General features: G+C 44.9%; 4 protein-coding genes across 6 annotated transcripts; 3 read left to right on the top strand and 1 right to left on the bottom strand.

Moving 5' to 3' along the window:
* Nucleotides 1-60: 60 nt before the first annotated feature.
* LOC128723834 (probable 60S ribosomal protein L37-A) lies at nt 61-1,680 on the bottom strand. Its single transcript, XM_053817603.1, is given in 3 exon segments — nt 61-87; nt 1,214-1,531; nt 1,624-1,680. Coding segments are annotated over 2 exon segments (303 nt in total). The 5' UTR covers nt 1,490-1,531; nt 1,624-1,680.
* Nucleotides 1,681-4,276: 2,596 nt separating this feature from the next.
* Nucleotides 4,277-7,303, top strand: LOC128731830 (poly(A) polymerase type 3). The gene is made up of 8 exons (XM_053824976.1): nt 4,277-4,418; nt 4,564-4,865; nt 4,944-5,199; nt 5,264-5,460; nt 5,546-5,760; nt 5,998-6,319; nt 6,407-6,715; nt 6,911-7,303. The coding sequence occupies exons 1-8, from the start codon at nt 4,277-4,279 to the stop codon at nt 7,301-7,303; spliced, it is 2,136 nt and encodes a 711-aa protein (XP_053680951.1).
* Nucleotides 7,304-12,047: 4,744 nt separating this feature from the next.
* Nucleotides 12,048-16,083, top strand: LOC128731012 (protein ABHD18). The gene is made up of 5 exons (XM_053824107.1): nt 12,048-12,158; nt 13,456-13,723; nt 13,798-13,910; nt 13,985-14,738; nt 14,808-16,083. The coding sequence occupies exons 1-5, from the start codon at nt 12,067-12,069 to the stop codon at nt 15,207-15,209; spliced, it is 1,629 nt and encodes a 542-aa protein (XP_053680082.1). The 5' UTR covers nt 12,048-12,066; the 3' UTR covers nt 15,210-16,083.
* A 972-nt stretch (nt 16,084-17,055) lies between these two features.
* On the top strand, nt 17,056-20,539 carry LOC128721243 (probable pseudouridine-5'-phosphatase). Of its 3 annotated transcripts, none has more exons than XM_053814979.1 (4): nt 17,056-17,065; nt 17,574-17,612; nt 18,880-19,098; nt 19,887-20,539. In XM_053814979.1, exons 2-4 carry the CDS (start codon nt 17,594-17,596, stop codon nt 20,294-20,296), a joined length of 648 nt encoding a protein of 215 aa, XP_053670954.1. In that variant the 5' UTR covers nt 17,056-17,065; nt 17,574-17,593; the 3' UTR covers nt 20,297-20,539. The 3 variants fall into 3 exon arrangements, with proteins under 3 accessions (XP_053670954.1, XP_053670953.1, XP_053670952.1); XM_053814978.1 differs by lacking the exon at nt 17,056-17,065 and adding an exon at nt 17,139-17,236 and having other exon boundaries at nt 17,353-17,612; XM_053814977.1 differs by lacking the exons at nt 17,056-17,065; nt 18,880-19,098 and adding exons at nt 17,141-17,236; nt 19,378-19,596 and having other exon boundaries at nt 17,353-17,612.
* The last annotated feature ends 1,261 nt before the right edge of the window (nt 20,540-21,800 follow it).

Below are 21,800 nucleotides of genomic sequence, written 5' to 3'. Positions count from 1 at the left end.
TTAAACATAGATAAGCTAAACAAATTAATATAATTTAAATAGGAGATTATTGATTTATCCTTACAGCCCAGTAAAGTTGCCGGGAAACTATAAGGAGGGTGGCTGATGCGATTGTATTTTAGAAAAAAAATTCCAACACTCGTCCGTAGAGTAAACAATTATTTTGCTACTGTAGTAAATTTTCTTCTTCTTTTTCACAGTCAAAGGACAGTTACTTTGGTTAATAGGTCTCAGCATGTGATGAAGATGCAATATTCGGCAATCTAGCATTGTTCCGTAGTACCCTTTTTGATTGTACAGCTTTCATATTCATCATTTTATAACTATTTTTATATATTTTTTTAAAATATTTTAATTGTACACCAACAAATCGTGTCAGAAAAAAAACCAGCAGCGGAAAAATATTAAAAAGAGCTGATGATGCATATATTTCATCAGCGATTTTTATCAGGTGCGGTTACAAGCCGCATTCCAGGAACGAATATAGTATTCTTACCCAAAAAGAAGGGAAAGGTACGGATATAGGACAGTAATAAAAAAAAACAGTGTGTTAGAATAATTGTGTAGGTTAAACCGACCGATACCAAGCAATTCGTACGAGAAACGAACGTGTTAATCATGGAATATTTTAGGACGCGCTCAACGAACCCCGTACTGCAAGTCTTAACGAAAAGACAAGGTCGAAATGATCTGCCGGAGGCTGGTTCATTATCAGTGCTTCTTAATTTTTCTGTATCATTAGTGAGAAATCGCGGTATTGTGCAGGTTTTACGTAGCGATGTTGTGTTTTCCTTGTTTGAATCAAATAGTGAAAAGAGAATTTGCACACGGAAAACGCTGACCAGATGAACATATTTGTACTCATAATAGTATGTAATAATAAATCAGTGCATGTCTATTTCGTCCTTTCAATTATGTTGAACATCCAACCATACTAAACATCCAAATACTAAATAAATATTAAGCCCGTCTGATGCAAAGCATGGACTTTTATTCAACATCTTTGATTACTGTTACACACCCACCCACGGAAATCTCACTATCAGCAAATAGAATATCTGGAAGAGGATGTTGTTTCTTGATCTGATAGATAGCACGTTAGTGTGGCGTTCGTTCGTTTGGCCCGCCAGTAGCATGATTTTACAATAGCAACGTTTTATGAATTCCTTCCTGGGTGGTAGGGATAACACTTTAGTAGACTAAAGGTTTTTGCTTATACGGCTGCTTTGCGTGGTTTGGCCACCTGGCCCTCACGGAAACCGTTGCGGAAGCGGCGACGCACAACCTTCAGATAACGCATGCGGCCAGTACCGGTGGTCTTCCTGCGCTTCGCTTTCTCCGACCAGTTATAAGACCGGATTTTGGCTGCTGGATAGCCACATCGCGAACAGGTGTGTTTCTGGATGTGGTAGGACGATCTACCACAACGGCGGCACAACGTGTGGGTTTTGTTGTGCCGCTTTCCAAAGCTGGACGTACCCTTCGTCATCTCACTTTAGTTAGACCGCAATCTGTGATTTGCCTTCAAAGACTATGCAAAACCAAAAGGTAATGCAATCAAGAAACGAAAATAATTGAATTAATATAATGCTATATATCAGGCAGTTTTCAATTCAAACCTACCTTCCTTATTTCTTTCTTCTTGAACGACTCAACAACCAATGTATGGCCAAGGTCTGCCTTGCTAAGCTAAGGCTTTCTATGAATTGAAATTCTGACGTAGCTGTAACATGCTGTACTAAAACTTTTCTTTTAGTACACGACGCACAGCTAGTCAGATAGCTGGTTATAGCTGCGAGTAATTTTATCATATTGCAGTTTAAGATAAAGATTTGAGTAACATTTGGATTTTTACTGTCCAAACATTTGGACAGTAAAATGATTATAATCTTTCATTAGTAATTTCACGTGATTAGGGAAAAGAATGGAATATGAAAGCAATACTGAAAACCAATCACTCTGGTCACCATGTGCCAAAACGTTGATTTGAGTCAACCTTCTGCCTGGTATCGGGCGTTTGGCGTATCTGTCACCGCCATCTTGCCCGTTTTGGCTGGGCTGGAAAAAGAAGAAGCAAAAAGCACGGTCGTGGTTAAATAGTGTTGAAAAGATTTCGCGTAACTTTTTTCCGGACGGGTTCAACGCGTTGCCGTAGTGTACGAAAACGGAGATCGGTTCGGTTCGAGCCGGTTTTACGTGTTTATTGGTTGGTCTGTGCGACTGCTTGTCGCAAAAGAAGCACCATATTCGCACTACTGTGTACGCAAAACACGACACGCAGAAAGCAAGCTAGTAAAGAGTGAGCCAAGGAAAAAAAGAATATCATACACAAAATACGGTAGTGGCTAAGCGTGTGGTGTTCCGATTGGTACGGACAGCTTGCAGGAAGTGTAGCAACCTTAATTTCTATCCGCCGCGATGCCTACAATGGTGCCGCCCCGGAAGAGGTAGAACGGTGTGAATCCGCTGCGGCTTGCGACTGACATCGTCACCATACCAGCAGAGCCCTCTTTTGTGTTGCGAACGCTGTACGTGCGTATTTGTCGGAACCAAAACGCAACCAACCGTTGGATGTAGGTCCTCGAACGAGCGACGGAATCGTAACCACGAGGTCGTAAGTAGCAGTGAGCTGGCGGTGAACCAGAGCCTACTTGACTGGATGAATTTACCGTGTACTCATCCTCCTTCGCTACCACGGTTGCTCCGTCGGTAAATGGAGCGTGCGTGCGCGTGTGTGTGCGTGTGTGTCGTGCCCTTTTGGAAGCGCCCGTGTGAATAGTTTTGGTTGCAATTTTCATCCCTTTTTTCCCACCCGTGGCGTGTTTTGCTGCCAAAATCGAGTTCCTTCGTTCGTTAGTTTGCTTCCCCCAGCCCGTGGGATCCGCGCTCGTCCTAGAACGTTTGTTTTTATTCCGTGCCCTTCTCTCCTCCCTGTCCCGCTGACGAAGATAACGGACGCGGCATCGGCGAGGCTGTTGCATTTTCCCAGCACCGTGGCTAGTCCGTAATTGATGTGGTTGTTTCCATCACCACCTCGAGTAGCCACCGAACGAGGACAGACCGCGACCGTCGACGTGCGTGACCCCGAATTTTCTTTCTTGTCTGCCATCCGAACCGGAGCTGTCACTGTGGAAAGGGAATTTCTACGCTGTACTGCTGGTGAAAACGCTGACTTTTCATTTTTACGACCACCGACGACGACGCGGCGTGAAGCAAGCGCGAACGGACGGGGTGAGTATTGAAGCGTTTTCTTTATATTTTTCATGGTCACATAGAAAGTTGTTGCCGCTTGTTGGCTGACGGGTTGTGCGGGCGTTCTAGATGCGTCCAGCGGTTCCTTTGACAGTGGCCAGCCTGGGTGATCGAGATTCGCCACCGATAAGATACGATTATCTGCCCATCCTTGTGGTTATCAGTCATTAAAACAAGGGAGACAGATTTTCTGAGCGAAGCGGGACGCGGATGCCGTTGTTCGTATTCGATTTTAAACATTTTTTCAATGCATCAGATCCTTCGTTCATCTTTTATCGTTTTTATCGTATCGGGGCCAATGTATAAATTTTGCTCAAAGCATTTGTTTTGTCTTTGTATGGAATATTGTATCACTTTCACTAATCTTTTTTTTTAATTGTAGAACAAATCTCTCACTTAGGCTATGGCTTAGCCAAACGGTAATCCTACGATTCATGGAGATCGAGTGAAGTATGTTCTAAACGGAAAGGAACAATATTGTTAATGCTTATTTCTTCTGTGCATGAGAAATGAAAGTGGAAAAGGACGAACTTTTGCCGTTTGCTTGATCGGATATTTCTGCAAAGTATATGAGCTGTCTAATTGGATCTCGTTACAATGGGAAAAGTATAAATTTGCTGTGTTTCGTTTTATGGTAAGATATTTAAGAGAAGAAATTTGCAGGGAGTTCTCTCTCATCATTGATGTTACAAAACTACTAATACTATAATGCTTTTTAGATAAAGTTACAACCTATTCACCTTGTCGATGATGTAGTTGATCGTTAAAACGGTTATATTTATGTTCAGCGACGTAGAAACAAGCGTTACTTGGCAGTAGAAATGGGAAGCTGTTAAGGTGGTTATCCCAGTCGTTCTTTTCATGCAGATTGCCAAAATTCTACAATTTTTTAGTGAGACAAAACCTGGTATATTATTTTTGACGAATGTATAACAAATTTAACCTATACGACAAGACACCCGAGATAGCTTGACCATCTTTACTTGAATAGTTACTAAAGCAGTCGATACTACTCCAACTCACAATGTGGAATTCCGAGCGTTCACACGCGAATGGTGGAGGCGCCGGTTCGTCCACGAAAACACTCGGCATGACGTCGGCCATTAGTACAGCCGAACCAAAACCGGAAGATTTCCAAAAAACGAAGGAGCTGGAAAAAAGCTTAGGTAAGTTTCATTGTGCTAAAATGCAGTTTTTTCACGTTTCTAGCTTGAATACCGTGATAGATATGCATCATTTTTAGATTTTACCTGTTGTAGCATTTGTATCGATTCTGTTTTTGTTTTCACTTGTACTTTTGTTTTTCAACAGAACCTTACAATGTGTTTGAAGCAGAGGCGGAACTGAATCACCGGATGGAAATTTTGGCCAAGCTTAATACACTCGTCAAACAATGGGTGCGTGACGTCTCGGTAACAAAAAACATGCCCGAAGCGATGGCAGAAAAGCTAGGGGGAAAAATTTACACCTTCGGCTCCTATCGACTCGGAGTGCACCATAAGGGTGCTGATATCGACGCCTTGTGCGTAGCCCCACGCAACATTGAGCGATCCGATTACTTCGGATCGTTCTTCGAGCTGTTGAAGCAACAACCCGAAGTCACCGAGTGTCGAGTAAGTGTTGCCTTTATAATCGAAATGTGCCTCAAGCATGTTGGAAAAGTTTTATTGATCCTTTCCGTTTAATTCCAGGCTGTGGAGGAAGCGTTTGTACCTGTTATAAAGATGAATTTCGATGGTATTGAAATAGATTTGCTCTTCGCGAGGCTGGCGTTAAAGGAAATTCCCGACAATTTTGATCTGCGTGATGACATACTGTTGAAGAATCTGGATCAAAAGTCTGTCCGCAGCTTGAACGGTTGCCGCGTGACGGATGAAATTTTGCGGCTCGTACCTAACATCGACAATTTTCGCCTTGCTTTGCGGACGATTAAACTTTGGGCAAAGAGTAAGACAAGTGAATGACGGCCGCAAAGTTTTGCACGTATTTGTCATTTGTTTCTGTTCTGTAGGACATGGAATTTATTCCAACTCGCTTGGCTATTTCGGTGGTGTTTCTTGGGCTATGCTGGTTGCTCGCACTTGTCAGCTGTATCCAAATGCGGTAGCCGCTACATTGGTGCATAAATTTTTCCTCGTATTCTCTCGATGGAAGTGGCCCCAGCCCGTGTTGCTTAAGCAGCCCGATAACGTAAATCTCGGATTTCAGGTAATTTGTTTTTGTTTTTGTCTTGTGCAGCAAAACATTCATAATTTTGTGGTCATAATACGATCGATCCGTATCTCGTTTTTAGGTCTGGGATCCTCGAGTAAATGTTCAAGACCGGTTCCACCTGATGCCAATCATTACGCCAGCCTATCCGCAGCAAAACTCCACATTCAACGTTTCTAGCTCAACACGCAAAGTAATGTTAACTGAGTTCAATCGTGGTATGCAGATAACGGACGATATTATGATGGGCAAGCAGACGTGGGAAAAGTTATTCGAAGCACCGAGCTTTTTCTACCGGTATGTTTCTTGTTTGTTATTAATGTGGCGATATATACTGAAAAAAGACATTGTGTTATGGAAAAAAAATTAAGGAATCTTGACTGAGCTATGATTGTTGAGAAATTTGAGATGATTAAGAAAACTTAAAAAAAAAGCGAATCATCCAGCAGCGCCCAGCGCCCCTGTACAGTAAATCGTTGATGGTTACAAATTTGTTTCACTTTACGTATAAAAATTAATTTTTGTGTGTTATAGGTATCGTCATTTTATCGTATTGCTAGTGAGTTCCAGCAATGCCGATGATCATCTGGAGTGGTGCGGTCTTGTTGAATCCAAGATACGGTACCTGATTCAAAATTTAGAACGCAACCAGCACATCAACTTGGCACATGTGAATCCAAAATGTTATGAGCAGCATGAGCAGAATTCTGGCACCACATTAAACGGGGCGGATGGCAAACCGACCGCGTTCTGTTCACTCTGGTTCATTGGGTTAGAATTTGAACGTTCCGAAAATTTAAACGTCGATCTAACCGAAAGTATACAAAACTTCACTGATTCCGTACACAAGCACGCGGTAAGTAAATAAAGCACCGTGGGGCTCGACACTTGTTGTTGCTGCAGCCCTTATGAAGGTTTTTTAATGGCTAAAATTGTTTTACAGGTACACATCAAGTTATTGAAGGATGGCATGAAAATAGAAGCCAGACATGTTCGCCGAAAGCAGCTGGCACAATATCTCGATCCGAACCTATTGAAGCGTGAAAGAAAAATCTCCGACAGCTACACGCAGTCGAGCAGCGCCGGAGGCAGTGGAAACAACAACGGCTCTGCTTCGCCAGCGGATGTTGCTTCTCGCAAACGAAAATCCACCGATATCTCGTCTAACGCTACTACTCCTCTTAGCAGTCCTGCTGGTATTTCGGCGATGGGGGCCAATGGCAGTGCAAGCAAAAAGCGTCGAAACGATTCCGTGAGTTTTTATGCAATCTCCTCTTAATATTGACACGATTAAGACGATGGTAAAATAATTTTGCCTAACCGTTGTCGTATTTGCCCGTCGTCGTACCCGTGTAGTTTATTTTTCCATTGCTAAATTTTTTTCACGTTCACTTCTACAACTTTATTTGTTTTGTCTTTCTTCCCTGCAATCCGTTCTAACGCACAGTTCGAAGGAGCTTCAAATAGCAGTTTCTGTAGCACATCATCGACAGTAATAGGAATGGCCACCGAAAATACCTTCATAGAAGCAGACGATGCGACAGCCATCAGCGATCATAATGTCAGCAATCACACCTCATCCTCATCTCCTAAGCTATCCGCCTCCACCTCCCCTTCATGTCCAGTAAACGGCGCAGAGGTAGACACTAATGATCCATCGACGTCATCAATAGATCCCGCTGCTAGCGGCGATATAATCGAGGAGGAGAACTCTTACGAAGCGACGAAATCGACACTTCACGCTAGTAGCAATCCTCGCAGCAGCAACAGCAGCACCAGCAACAATGGTAGCCCGAATCCGGCCCCTGCTGCGGCAGCAACCGAGGTGGCCTGCTCATGACTGACTCATCGCCAAGCGATGTGCCACAACGGAGACTCGTCGCCTCACGATGAGCGATCTCCTTCTGACGATGATGGTGATGCTAGTAATAAGGATCAGGTGAAGGAAAATGTAATTGTTCCAGCTGCTGCTGTTGCTGCTGCCGTTGCGTAGCGTGCTGAGCAGAAGAGAGAAAAGGTGCTATCGCGGTGGTGGCTGTAGGATGAGAAAGGCGGTAACACTCGATAGAGGTAGCTGGCAGATATGAATGTTGGTGTGTGTGTCTGCGTGTTGACTGCAGCGAATGACTGAAGAAAACATTCAACTATTAAGTAACAGACAAAAGGCAAATGAACTTGTTCGTTGAAGGTACGTTAGTTCATGGCATCAAGTGCAAAAACGATATGAAATATGATTGATAAATACACTAATTTTTATAATATGATTTTTCTTCCAGATAAATTTCTGCAAAATCATGTGTGCGTAGCTGTAATGATCTGGGAAGTACATATACGATGGATGGCACGTACCGTAGAACAATGACAAGAAGGCCCATTGATACATTCTATGTATCTGCGCATCCGCAATTACAATGCTTTTCAAGGTAAGACTTTTTGGCGTCAAATACGTTGAATAAATGTGAGATAGCTGCTTGTGAGCGGAAGAACAAAGCACATAAATTAAAACAAAAATCAAGAAACTTTGACACCTTTGAATTATCTGGAAGACAGTACAGTTTTCTTTCTTGTAAATTGTAAGCATAATAATCATCTAACCGCATACCTTGGATTCGACAGCAGCACGCGTCGGACAGCAGGACAACATTGACGAAAAAAATGGTAAATGCGAGGGTTAATATTTAACTTTGCGCCAGGCTCTTGACCGGAGGAAATGGTTAAATGAATATATAGAATCTTAAACAGATTATATTTAGTAGTATTAAGTGCTCAGGTTTGACACAAAAGAAACGCCTGAGAAATGTACATAATTGATCGATTGCAGATTTAGGAGATGAGTATGAAAGAATGACAGAGCACGAGCACCGTAGAAAGATAGAAAGAATATGTTGGAAACGAAAAAAGAAAACAATGCGATTATAGAACGAGCGAACTATGCTGATTGCAGCTAGAACAGAAATAACGAGTATAGCGCAAAAAGCTCATAAATTGATTTTTAAATTTCACTTGGATGCTGTACGATGCCCCGGATGAACGTTTGGCTTGTTTTCAAATGATTATTATATTTTGAGGAACGCTAGAATACTATTGCCTATTAAAAAAACACATCATGATCACCCCATTTGCTCGATGATCATTGAAGATTTGGATTGCATTATTTTAAGCGGGACTTTGCTTAGTTATATAAAATTGGCAAATAACAAAACGAATGCCGGAATCACTGTTTATAACCGGACGACCGGATTTCAAGGCAGAAATTAAAATAATTCTGTTTTCAATCAAGCATAATAGTGCTGTTAATGTAGACTTTTATTGCGATCTTTCTTTTGTATTACCCAATTTTGTATAACTTATCGCCAACCAAATTTACCCAAGTAGCAACAGTTCTAAACAGCTAAAGCAAAATGGCAGAAAACGACACGGACAGAAGATTTTGATAGGAACTTGTGAAGCATTTTTTCTTTTTATTTAACGCCGCATTACAATACAGTAGCTTCATGAGCCAATTGCTAAAGAATGCAATAGACATGCTAGAATTTATATGAATATTATTCGACAAATCCGGTAAGAAAATCCGTTGCAGAGTCCAGTTGACAAAAAAGCTAATGCGTAGCGATCGAATACGTGAGCATGTATGGTACCGGAGCTATCCGGAATCGATATACTATTGAAGTACGTATATCGTTTATTATATCTTTGAAATGATATAAACGATAACTTATGATAAATTTACTTAAAACGAAGCATGTGTTTTGTGGCTAAAAAGCAACCACAAAAGCATGAAGTGATTATGAAAAGTAGTTACGCGTAGGATCGGGTACATCCTCTTGCGAATTCAAAGGAAAAAAGATTAAAAACATGTATTAAAAAGAAGGAGGCAGAAAACTAAACAAAACATTTCTACATTTGAACATGGTTAAACATACTACTTCGAGATCCTCACCCTCAATTATAGCGTGAGTGTTAAGGTTAGTTTTTTCACAGAGGCATTACTGTTATTAATGCGGCGTCTGTTATTTGGTACTGATAATTTTAGCCTATATGCTGGCTTCAATTTTATGTTGTTTCTACAGCCAAGATGTAAATAAAATTTCTTTTTCTTAATCACCGTTCGGCCCAGTGGCCTGCGATCACTAGCAAGAAACACTGGAAGTAATTTTTTTCAATTACGCTTTTGGTTACATTGTTCTCAATACCTCCGATCGATAGTTTAACATTTGGGGTTTCTTTTTTCAATGTATGTAGCAAGTAAACATGGTCACTGAGGCAATATCTTAAATTAACAGGAAAAGGTAATCGCCTAAGCTACACATTTCATACATTTATTTGACTTTCACGACATGCGCTACAATGTCTGTAAATAACACCATCCGATATGATGAATTATATGAAACAACATAGTAGCGTAGCCGCCAGGTCTACGATGAATGAATTACATATTTTCAACAGTAGCATATTGCACAAGATCGTAAATAGACATTGTGTTGAGCGTGGCCCAAGAAGGAAGCCGGATTAAGACATAATGGGGCTTGAACACGCGTGTCTTGGGCATTTTCGGTTCTTTTCGTGAAGTAATCAGCACCGTTGGGCGAACGTTACCCGTAGAAGGGGTAGGCATGCTGTGGTATTAGAGGGAATTCGAGCAACTGTTGTGGCGCATGTAAGCTCCACAATTCCCCTGCAAAAAAAAAGAGTTAATCTTTACAATGAATCACAAAATCTAAATATCTCATACCGTAAGCATCGCGTCTGTACCGATATCTACAAAGATCTGCACGGGCTGAGCATCGAATGTTACATATAATGACTTGAAGCATGATCGATCAGTAGACCGGAGCTGTAACGATCCCCGAACCAGGAACGATGGAAGACGCTGGGGTGTCATCCGTTAGCACAGTGGAACGTAAGACAGGATAAAACGGCGTCCATAAATCCGATTTTGTAACATTCAATGTATTGCATACCGATTTGAGATTTTTCAATAAAGGTACATTTAACCCCTCGTTTCATACCATGTCGACTTGATCGTTTGTATTTGGCCTTTACAGTTGTTGATGACAAATTCGTAGTAAATGTGCCAGTTTCGCTGTCCCAGATCTATTTGATATTCATATCGGAGATATCGATCGATGCGCAATTGGCTTAAGAGTGCTGTGAGCGCTATTTACATTCATGTATTACCCATTTGCGTTTCCGGTATTGCGCCGGGTTGGCGCAAAGCAGAGCGATACTAGCGGCAAAAATAACCTAGATTTAAATAAACAGTCCCTCTACAAATAGCTGGCTATGCGGGCAGAGTGTAGATCGGTTTTGTAAAACAACGATCGACGTAAACAATAAGTGCAAATAGATATATATGAGAGGTTTTATCCCAAAGTCGTATTTTGTAAAGAAATCGTGAAAACAAACCGAAAGAACACATAAAATGTATAATCCTGGCTCATCAGGCTATAAATATAAGCCGTAAACAAGGAGCACATATTTGGGGGCTCGTCCACACGCTATTGATCCTTAGTGGTGGTTGAAGGTAGAAGGTGAGATAGTTGGCACTCGACGAAATGGCTTGTTTTTGTTTGTCTTTTGTGCTGTGTGTTTGGTGCACTCTATATATTGGCATTGATCAAGTATCCTCTTTGCTTAACTCTTTCATTGAAGTATCTCATTTATTTATTTTTTGCTAAGTTAGAAAAGATGTAATAATGGGCTGTCGGTTAGTCGTGAAAGTTGATTCTCCGCATATCCACAAAGTTAGGAAGCATTGGCACATTACCAATAGTGGTTATAGATAAGATAAGCTTTCAGTATCCATAAAAGTACTAAATAATAATATCTATATCACTCAAAAACATGTGTTGATTTTAACATAAATAAGGTTTTATGATTTCATCTTCAAGCACAGCATATAGTTCGTACACCTAAGCATAACCGAAAGTTTGAATCTGGTAATGTTTATTTACTTCGGGAGCATAACTGTCAAACAGTGTTTTGATTTTTTGTTCATTCATCCAAGTGTCAAAACAGTGTTTTTACGATACCACTCTCTACTATCAGCTTCATTGCTACATCTGTGTGCGTTTGTTTATTCAAAATTATTTAAGTACTGAAAATCCCTTCTATTTTGGTTCAATCGCTTCAATAAAGTACAACCCGTCGAACGGCTGAGAGATTCGCGCGCGTACGCTCCGCGAAAATCAAACGAATAATTGTTGATGTCGACGGTAGGGTGAAGACGAAAACAGCGTGTTTGCTACCATTGGGTAGAATGTTGTTGGTTTAAAAGACGTAAAAAGTTGTTAAGCTGTGGGACCAAGTGGAGTGGCAACAAAGAATCGTGCCCCGAGTAGAATATGTTAACAGACGCGTGGTAGTAAACGCAGGATAATAATCGGAGGATAATCGTGTATGTAAACTGCTTAATGAAAAAGGAATCTGCTTTGTGACAATTATTCCCAAATTAAAGAAAATCGTACAAAATCTGCTGTTCGAAAATCTGTGTTGTGGAAGGAAAAGTGGTGGTGCAAAAGTGAAAACAAATTCTAACAAGTCAACACTGAAGCCAATCTGATTGCCGTACCGATCCACCTGCCTGGAACCAGCTGAGCCAATATGCCGCCATCGCGCCTAGACGGGCTTTATCGGTCGCTGTTGCTGACCAAGTTCTTCTGCAAGGGCTGGGGCAAGCCAGAAAATCTCGAAAGGTACGCCAAACCTGCCATCGTTCGAAAATAGCCAGCATCTTCTCTGTGTGTCTAAGAAATCATCCGACCGAACGTGAATTACATAATTTGGCTGCCTGATATGATTTCCCGCCACCAAGTATGCACTACTTGGCGGCGAGGTCTGTCTCCCTCCCAAATTTGCTATTTATAGTAATAACTAATGACGACCTCTTTACCGGTGCCGTGTGGCGGCAGGACTATTTGATATCGCGTGTGACGTGTTAACGAAGTTTCTGGATCGTTTTAAGTTCATGGAAGCAATTGAAATCCAACATGTGCGGTCACGAATGTTATTTCAATTTTGCAACCCCTAAACTGCGGGAGGCGTGTCATCTTTTCACGGACATATCCGTTTTCGCAAAGACGCAATATTTCTTTTACGCACGTCACACGCACAATCGCGGTGCTGGATGATGGATAAAATAAACATCGTACGATGGGTTGCGCCAGCGGAACGTCAGATCGCGGTCAAAACAAAAACAAGAAATATTTTCGGCCGCTTCACTAACACTGTTGCGCTAGTGGTGCGCAACTTTCGCACTCACATATCACGAAAGCATAGCACCCTACACCCACTATGCTTGGTTGCCCCTTTATTCCGCCTGCCTTGGTTTAGCTACACTTGAGTAAGGGAATGAGAACTGCACCCGAAGTTTGCTTATCACCTGTCGGTGTAACTAAACTGACTGATAACGTTTCGCCGGCAGCATGACTGGCACATGGTTTCTACTAACGCTTTTCAAATGCTAAATTCTGCAAGCCTGGCGACTCCGTAGCGAACCAACAATAAGTACAAATGTTCATTATTCAATTTTTAATGCTTTCGTTTGTACGTTACTCTGTTCAAATTATTCTCAGCTAGCACCCCCCGTGCATGCAAATCGAAGCATAGACTACTGCGTCTTATAGCTTCCAGCGAAAAGTAAGCCCATGCTTGTGATCACGTAGGCCAACCGAACGATGTAATGCGCATTCAAACGCGACAAGGCCTTTCTATCAAAAAGCCCCCATCCAAGGGAGCGTTGAAAACTACTTCCTTGTTGGTAGCGACATGTGGTGTGTGGTTTCCATCTCATGCAAATGACCTGATTCAAAGTGTGGAAACACTCATGTTGCATTATTTTTAAACCACTACGAAGCATAGTTGAATGGACTTTTCCCCACTTGCTGACGCAAATCGTTGCTACCTGTCATTTTAAAAATAAGCCATTCAACCACTATATCCTGATCGGACGATTTTCTGTTGATTTTTCGCCCACCCTCCCCGAACATGCAGACTGTTCGCGTTTCGGAAAATAATCTCGAACCGAGCGGCCTGTTCACAACTCGTTCCACGCGACTACCCGGTCGAAATCACAAAGGAGGAACTGCACTCGGACTGCAAAATTCTGGAGGGCAAGTTCATCTCGCCGCTTGAAATCTACATGCCCGGATTGGTGCCGGACGTCGCCCAGCACGCTCACTTCCAGATCCTGCTGCCCCTGAAGTGGAACGATGAACGCTTCAAGCCGATTTGTATCCATCTGGCCGGGACTGGTGATCATGTACGAGAGATGTGGAACGGGAGATGAGGAACATGTGTGTTGATGTTGATTAATGTTCGTTGTTTTCATTTCAGTACTTCTGGAAACGACGTAACTTGATCGCAAAACCCCTGCTTAAGGAGGCGAATCTTGGTGCAATCATTCTCGAAAACCCATTCTACGGTTTGCGGAAGCCGAAAGAGCAACGGTAGGTATCGGTTGATAGCCTCATCACACTTGTACCATGCATTAATGATTGCTTTTGGCATTTCCCCTTCATAGTGCTTCCAGTTTGCAAAATGTGTCCGACATTTTTGTCATGGGAGGCTGCTTGGTACTGGAATCCCTTGTACTGTTGAATTGGTGTGAACGGAACGGGTATGGTCCACTCGGCATAACGGGTCTCTCGATGGGAGGCCACATGGCATCGTTAGCGGCTACAAACTGGCCGAAACCGCTCGTGCTCGTGCCATGCCTATCCTGGTCGACGGCATCGTCCGTGTTTACCGAGGGCGTCATGAGCAATTCCATTAACTGGGATGTCCTTGAGACGCAGTACTTCGCCGATGGCAACTTCCGTGAGCGTCTCTCGAAGATGGTCACCGTAGTGGATGACGCATTTGTGGCCGGCAAGCATTTCATACAGAATTTCAACCAATCGGTGGAGGAGTTGCGGCTGGACATTTGCGACACGAAGGAGCTGGTGTGCGGCGATCCATCAACGGACGTGAACTTGACCGTAATTCGCGAAACCACACCGGAATGCGAGCAGAATCAGTCGAAAAATCGAATTCTCATCAACCAGTCGAACGCGCTGAATCTATCCGAGACGCTGCTGAACAAGCTGTTGTCGAATGTCCGGTGTGAGCTAACGCAGGAGGAAATCGACGAGCTGAACTTGAAAATCCATCTAGCGCTTAAGCGGCACAACGAAGAGATGCAAGCCGAAGGAGGAGGCTCGCGTGCTAGCAACAAGCTGATCCTGGAAGTGAAGCCGGAAGACAAATCGGAAGCGCTTCCCGTGTCTACCAAATCGGTCGGCTCTAAGATCATGGAGTACATCAGTTGGGGAACGGCTGCGACCCCGGAAGGAGGATCGCTGGAGAAACGCAAACCGATCGACACGACAAAGCAGCGCTGGTGGGAACGGGAGGCGCTGCAGTTCATGCGCGGGATGATGGACGAATGCACGCACCTTAAGAACTTCTCCGTGCCCTACGACACTTCGCTGATCATCGCCGTTTGTGCCAAGGACGACGCGTACATTCCACGGGACGGGTGCATGAGCCTGGAGGATATTTGGCCGGGAGCCGAAATTCGCTACCTCGACGCTGGCCATGTGAGTGCTTACGTGCTGCACCAGAAGCTGTTCCGGTCGTGCATCGTGGAAGCGTTCGAACGGGCAAAGAAGAAATGGGACCCGGAGGAAGGACAGCTGCGTGGGGAAGTATGTGGTGCCTTAACGGAACCAAAGATCGACAACGTCCCTGAGAGTCCGGCGAAATAATCGGTGGCCTAAGCCAGGAAGAACCATCGGGTTCGGGACTACCAAAGAACACGCGAGCTGGCAGAGTTGGTGGCGATTTTCCGCAAGGTCTTGGCCAAATGGTTATGGGACGGGCTGCAAACGGAACCGGAGTGGAAGTGCTGTACCTTTGCTCCCGTAACGTATAAACGAGACTTATCGCGTGTGGTCGTCATCGGTTATCTGTCGAGAGTCATTAGTAAGTCAAATGCACAATTCGCATCGATGAGATAAAACTATTGTCTCTACGATTGCGCAATACATGTGCTAAAGAAGTCATGAATCGAACAGCGCAATATGTGAGGTTTTCGGGGCGTTGTTCCGAGCATATGCTGTATACATTGAGGTGTGATTGTGATAATAGTGCGTATGCACAAACGAGAGAGGCAGAGAGAAAAAAGATATGCTATTATGTATTTTATTCACCTATTATGAAAAAAAAACCAAAATGAGCGAAAAACAAAGAGTTAGGTTAGGACAAAGGGTGAATAGGAATATCTAATGTTTAGATAAAGGTTTGCTTTACCCAGGCCAGAGAACGAGACTGAATTTGGAAGGTGTTTGCCGTTTGGCGAAACGCGTCTTTTTCCATATCGAGACGCGCAAAACGATCATTTTGTGAACTTCAATTGAGTACGAGTATTTTTCTTTTGAATGATTTAGTATCCACACCACTCTATAACATAGGATAGCTGTAGCGAGTTAGGTGCATTCATTCACTACTGTCGTGAATGGTTGTTTGTTGATCAGTTCAATGTTTCAGATGGTTTAATATTGATATGCAGGCCTTTTGACAGCTTAGGTTTGTTGCTAAGCTTTAATTCAATAATGCTTTGAAATACATTTTAAACATCGAGCAAAAACTGTGTTAAATGTTTCGGAAACAAATTTCGCGATTTAAATTTACTTCCGCCAGCGGTGGCTGCTAACTGCCGATTTGAACATGACGGCATTCGGCATGCTGTTCCTAAACGTCAAATAGATCCACGCAATCATGACAAAGTGCAGCAAAACATTGGCAAGTGTGCAGTTGCTAGTGCTCCGCGCGTATGCACCCAAAGGTTGCTTCTTTTTCTTCACGTGCGTTTTTCCGTTGCTGCTGTCTCTCAGAACATTGCCCACCGCGTGCATGATCCGTACGTTTGCTGTACGAACGCAAAGGTAAACAACGAGAATCATCCCTTCCATAGCCGCCTGCGATACAAACAAAAGCCGTCCCTCGCCGTACGGTGATAGGAATGATTTGTGTTGCCGTTCCGGTGCGCACCACAAAGCAGCTTGTCGTGCGGACATCGGGGCCGTCAATTACATAAGAATGTGCAGAAGAGCCAAGAAGCGGAGAAACGGTCGCTCGCCATTCCGGTGGACTTGCTGTGCGTTATCTTCTGATGGTGCCACCATGGGCCATTCAACAGGCGTCGTGCTGCCGTCGGTGGCAGATGAGATAGTTCCTGATTACAAAGATACGCGTGCGAATGGACTATTGAGGTCGGTTGCCGTGGAGTAACAGAAAGGGTTCACTCCCTCATCTTAGGACAATTCCCGTGCTCGTTGTGGTTAGGAAATTTGCACGCCTTCTTCGATCATACGCTCCGTGCCCTTGTTTAGTCAGTGCTGCTGCTGTACGTGCATCATAGTGTCTATTGACAATGACCTTAATTCGGTGTTTATCGACTACGCACCACGCCATTTGCGTGATGGAAAACACGATGACACACGGACGCACTTTGTATGGTATGGCTTTGTTGCCTTGTGTCCTTGTGGAATTTTCCCTCTAATACCACTCACTTGAATGAAGCGATGCAACCCAACAAGAGCCGTTCTTGGATACAAAAAACGTACACACGAATGATAAATGCCCGTCGCAAGAATTAATATCATCATGTTTTTGTTCCTTTTCGTTCTCTCAGCAACAAGCGGCACGACGCCGGAAGTGGAATTTCTCCTCCGAAGGACACTACGCCTCTTTGCAGCCGTTTGGGCAAAACGCGCAAACGACCCGAACCCGAGTGAGTGTGAAATCCTCTAAGAGAGAGAGAGAGAGTTCCGGTCGGTTCCGGTTCTACTCGCAACACGATGCAATAACGGCTCTCTCGTTCTGTTCTTCTTCCCGCCGTGGTGGCAGCTTTGGGAAAACAAAAAACATCTGTTTCGCCTTCCACACCGCGATCGTGTGGCCGGAACTGCAGCACCACTGGGCGCGGGACGAATCCACCTCCTGGCACGGAGGGCCTGCACAAAGGAGCGCACGTATATAACCCGACGCAGCCACGATGAGCCGGCTACTCAGCAGTAGTAGTTCGGTGCTTGGTGCGACCGGAAGCAAAATGTCGGCGCTCGGAAAAGTGACGCACTGCATCTTCGATATGGACGGGCTGTTGCTCGGTGAGTATGCCGGAATCCAGATGCCGGACGGACCCAGTCGGTCGGTCGGTCTGCTCGGTTTAGATTTTGGCCATCTACGGCATGGTGGCGCTTCCGGAGGCAACTGAAGGATGTGTAGGTTCTGCACCTGCCACGGGGAGGCCATTCAGTTCAGTGTCAAGTTTGTTTGGTCGATGCGGTTTCATTGCGTGATGCACTCGAACGGTCGTATGTTCGCTCGCGCGCGTTCTCTCTCTCATTCTCTCTCTTTCGCTCTGTCGTTCTCATCCTTCAAAGCTGTGGGAGTGCGTGGGGGACATCATCCCCATATGAAGGTTGTGAGTTTGCTTTGTTGCTGCATTGCATTGCCCACCAGTTCGCTAAGAACGCATCCAGCTCGGAGGCGGAGTGCAGTAAAATTGATTAAATATCGAACCAACAAAGCTCCAGTGTCCTTGGGTACAGGGCTGACGTGCCGCGTAGGCAGGCAGTAAATGAAAATCCTCGTGCTGGCAGATGAGCTTGTTGAGCTCGTATGATTTGGACTCATAATCAGCTGTCTTGTCAACGACATACGACGGTGGTTTGCTTACACTTTTGCACGATTTTTTACCGCCAGACCCAGGCTTTGCATCACATGCGCAACCATGCGATAAGACGCTGAACCGATAGGGGAGTGAATACGGCACGATCACGCACGCACTCGAGCCCGGAACGACGTCACTAATGCTATCAGTCGAAGAGGAACGGTGTACAAATATTTATGCACCATAGCAGGCTAGTAAAATCATTTGGATTTTTTTTTATTCCCGTGGTGTGCCAATTTCATAGTAATTGATATGTGCAAATGAATGGAGAGAAATTGCTGCGCTCAAGGTACGAACACGGCTGGCAAACGTTCAGCTACATCCTTGGGTCGATCAATCGCAACACAAAACCGGTATCGATATATACCGGTGCTGGTGACGCATCGGGAATAAAAAGCAACTCACGTGCGAATGCTCTCGAGTGGTAGTTTTGTTAAATGCACACGATGGGGCCTTAGCACGAAGGGTTCCATTGTGCATCCAAGCAATCGTGCATGTCAATTCAACGGCACCTGTTCGGTTGCCTTGACAATGAGACCTTTGGTGGATTTGACTCGTTCTTCTTGGCCAGCTTGTAACATGATCCTTTTAAAACAAATCATCCAATCAACCGACCAACAAAAAAAAAACACAAACAAACGCGCCTTCTTATGGGGTCCGTGCCGTGTTCTTGGTGGCGCACGCGCGACGTCGCCCTTCAGACACGGAAACTCTTTACACGCAGGTCACGCAATCGATCGCGGAACCGTACGGTAAGACGTACACGTGGGAAATCAAGCAAACCATCATGGGTCTGCAGCGGGACGAAGCCGCCGAAGCGATCGTGGCCGCCCTCGAGCTGCCACTAACTCCGGCCGAGTACGTGCAGGTCTCAACCGAGCGGATCAACACCGTCATGGAAAACTGCCAGCTGATGCCAGGTAATCTGCGCCTGCCCTGAACCCTCCCAACTAATGTTGCGTGTTTGTTTCTCTCTCTCTCTCTTTCTCTCTCTTTTCTTTCTTTTTCTCTTCTCCAAAATCCTTCGCATTGTGTCCGCACTTCCGCCGGTCTCTCGCCACCCACTTTCCATTCGATCCCGTCCCGGTATATGGCATGTACGTCCTGCGCGACATCCCGCTTGCTTCTACCTCACCATGCACCTGTCACGGGGCTGTCGGGGTGGGAAAACGAAAAACAAACCCCGCTCTCATTGGCAGACACGGAAAAGATCTACGAAAACATCCTGCGGGATCTGTTGAAATCGTACAACTCACCCTACCCGTGGCCGACGCGCATGAAGGTGATGGGCACCACGGAACAGCGCACCTGCTCGATACTGGTGAACGATCTGAAGCTTCCCTGCACGGTGGAGGAGTTCCTGGCGCGATTCCGTCGCGATCAGTTGCTTCACCTCGGCCGGGCACCGCTCATGCAAGGTCCGTCCGTGTGCCCATGTGCATGTGTGTATGTGTGGGTGTGTGTGTGTAGTCCTAGCTAGTTACCTTCTAGGTGCTAGCATGTGCCTCCGTTTCCTGTCGCTTCATTAGCATCAGCCTCGCATGCGCCTCTCCATTTCATTCTGCTTCCTTCCGTGGGTCCTGGCTGATCGTTTGCACTAGTCCCTCTTTTTTTTTGTCTTCCCTTTTCGATGTCGTGTTAACGTCCCCGTACGCGTCCCCTAAAAATGGCGAATACTAATTGGTGTACCACTTTCGTCCTTTCGCAGGCGCAGAACGGTTGGTGCGCCATCTGCACAAGCACAACGTTCCGATCGCACTGGCCACCAGTTCCGGTGCGGATTCCGTCGAGGTTAAGACGAAGAACCACCGCGAGCTGTTCGAGCTGTTCGGTCACAAGGTGATGGGCTCGTCGGATCCCGCCGTCAAGGAGGGCAAACCGGCACCGGACATTTTTCTCGTCGCCGCCGAACGCTTCCCGGATCAACCCGCACCCGGTCAGTGTCTCGTGTTTGAGGACGCCCCGAACGGCGTGACGGCGGCAATCGCGGCCGGTATGCAAGCCGTCATGGTACCCGATCCGCACATTGAGGAGGATCAGCGCCGGCATGCGACAGTGGTGCTACAATCCCTCGAGGACTTCCGCCCGGAGCAGTTTGGGTTGCCGGCGTTTACGTGAGCCGCGTGTGGGTGAGAACACCCGGTCCAGCCGGTGCCGACGTGGAAAGGAATCGCGATTTGCGTAGAACGCACCAGGACTGCCGAGCCGGGAAGCGGATGGCGTCCGGTTTATGTGTTAAGATGTGTGCGAAGGAGCTTTAGTGGCGCCATAGGCCTAGCAGGCACTCCCTTGGTTGAGCGGTTGAGCATGCTTGAGTAACGAAACTAACGCAGGAAATATATACATTTTTTGTGATGACTAGTTAAATTGTCCCGGTGCATTTTGGTCAAAAGCTGAATGCTTGTTATTTCGAAACTGTTTCCAGGCTTTCCGAGAACGTCAGCATGGATTGAATCGAAAGAAATGCGAGTAAGCTCTCTTGTTTTCGACCCTTATTACTTATTACTCTTTTTGGTGAAATTTTGCCAAGTCCATACTCCTTATAGTTTTTTTTCTCTTGGCGAAACTAATGAGACGAAAGCTTCACCCAACGTCAATTCATGTTGTGGTCGTTATTTTCGTAACAAATAAATCCAATCCATCGTGCCACTTTATGCAATAATGTGTAAAACAGATATAATTTGGATTTGGTAAAAAGGATGGGAGGAAATACTCTTTATAGTTATTCATTGCCGTCACACGATAATCCAACAGTGGTAGAAAAGATGTTTTCTTTCATTAGCTGATTGCAATCGAGAAGTTATCATAGACGCCAGAAAGCGTACAAACCACCAGGCGCCTCCACCTAACGGCTCTACTGAGATCAGGCGCCTCCACCGGCATCGAGAGCTTCCATTGGTGCTGGGCGCCTCCACCCGAACTGGATGACTCTATTGAGATTGGATTCCTTCACCGAGGCATCACACTACAAACATTTTTGCTTTAATGTTAGCGATGTCCGAATTCGAGCGCTTTTTAACTCCTCTGATACATGGAGTTTTCATACACGAGCTTGTCACACGATTCGAAGGGTTTCATTCCTTCGATTGAGGGTAAAATTCAAGCATGTCGATCATTCTGGCACACGCAAAACGATGATTTGTCCCGTTCTGGCAAAACTCGAGCGAGATCGCTGCACAAGATTTAATGCATGCCGTTTTCCCTCCATTCGACGACCATTTTACTTAAGCGTAAAAACACCTCGAGAAAATAAGCCCACTGTTTGGCTCTCGCAAGCCATTTGCGTTGCCCTTTCTGATTCGGGCGTTTGCTGCAGTGGGATGAGGCCTTTATTTGAATAGGTTTAGGCCCGTGCCGGCCGTTTTTCCCACGTTTGGCTTGACCTTACATTTTTTGCCGGCGTTGACAAAACCTGTGTAATTTTTACCGCTATTCCGTCCGTTACAAAATAACACGCTTTTTTTCTATCACCGGTGCAAACGGTGCATGCAATCCACCATGTGAATCTACACCCGATGTACAATGACTGTGTGAGATATGCGTGCATCCGATCACCTCGACAGTCGACCGGTCGCTAACGTACGAGAGCTTTCGAGCCTGCTTTTAAAGCAAAAATCGGAAA

The sequence above is a fragment of the Anopheles nili genome, chromosome 2 (genome assembly GCF_943737925.1).
Source record: "Anopheles nili chromosome 2, idAnoNiliSN_F5_01, whole genome shotgun sequence".
NCBI classification, from domain to species: Eukaryota; Metazoa; Arthropoda; class Insecta; order Diptera; family Culicidae; genus Anopheles; species Anopheles nili.
Note: the sequence above shows the minus strand (reverse complement) of the source record. Positions and strands in the feature narration are given on the sequence as shown.

Excerpts from the sequence above, each read along its gene's own strand:
- LOC128731830 (XM_053824976.1), top strand. The coding sequence starts at position 4,277 with ATGTGGAATTCCGAGCGTTCACACGCGAATGGTGGAGGCGCCGGTTCG. Across the intron at positions 4,866-4,943 it reads CCGAAGTCACCGAGTGTCGA|GCTGTGGAGGAAGCGTTTGT; the intron begins GTAAGTGTTGCC and ends GTTTAATTCCAG. Across the intron at positions 6,716-6,910 it reads AAAAGCGTCGAAACGATTCC|TTCGAAGGAGCTTCAAATAG; the intron begins GTGAGTTTTTAT and ends TCTAACGCACAG.
- LOC128731012 (XM_053824107.1), top strand. The coding sequence starts at position 12,067 with ATGCCGCCATCGCGCCTAGACGGGCTTTATCGGTCGCTGTTGCTGACC. Across the intron at positions 12,159-13,455 it reads AAGCCAGAAAATCTCGAAAG|ACTGTTCGCGTTTCGGAAAA; the intron begins GTACGCCAAACC and ends CCGAACATGCAG. Across the intron at positions 13,724-13,797 it reads TGGCCGGGACTGGTGATCAT|TACTTCTGGAAACGACGTAA; the intron begins GTACGAGAGATG and ends TTTTCATTTCAG.
- LOC128721243 (XM_053814978.1), top strand. The coding sequence starts at position 17,501 with ATGAGCCGGCTACTCAGCAGTAGTAGTTCGGTGCTTGGTGCGACCGGA. Across the intron at positions 17,613-18,879 it reads TATGGACGGGCTGTTGCTCG|ACACGGAAACTCTTTACACG; the intron begins GTGAGTATGCCG and ends GTCGCCCTTCAG. Across the intron at positions 19,099-19,886 it reads AAACTGCCAGCTGATGCCAG|GCGCAGAACGGTTGGTGCGC; the intron begins GTAATCTGCGCC and ends GTCCTTTCGCAG.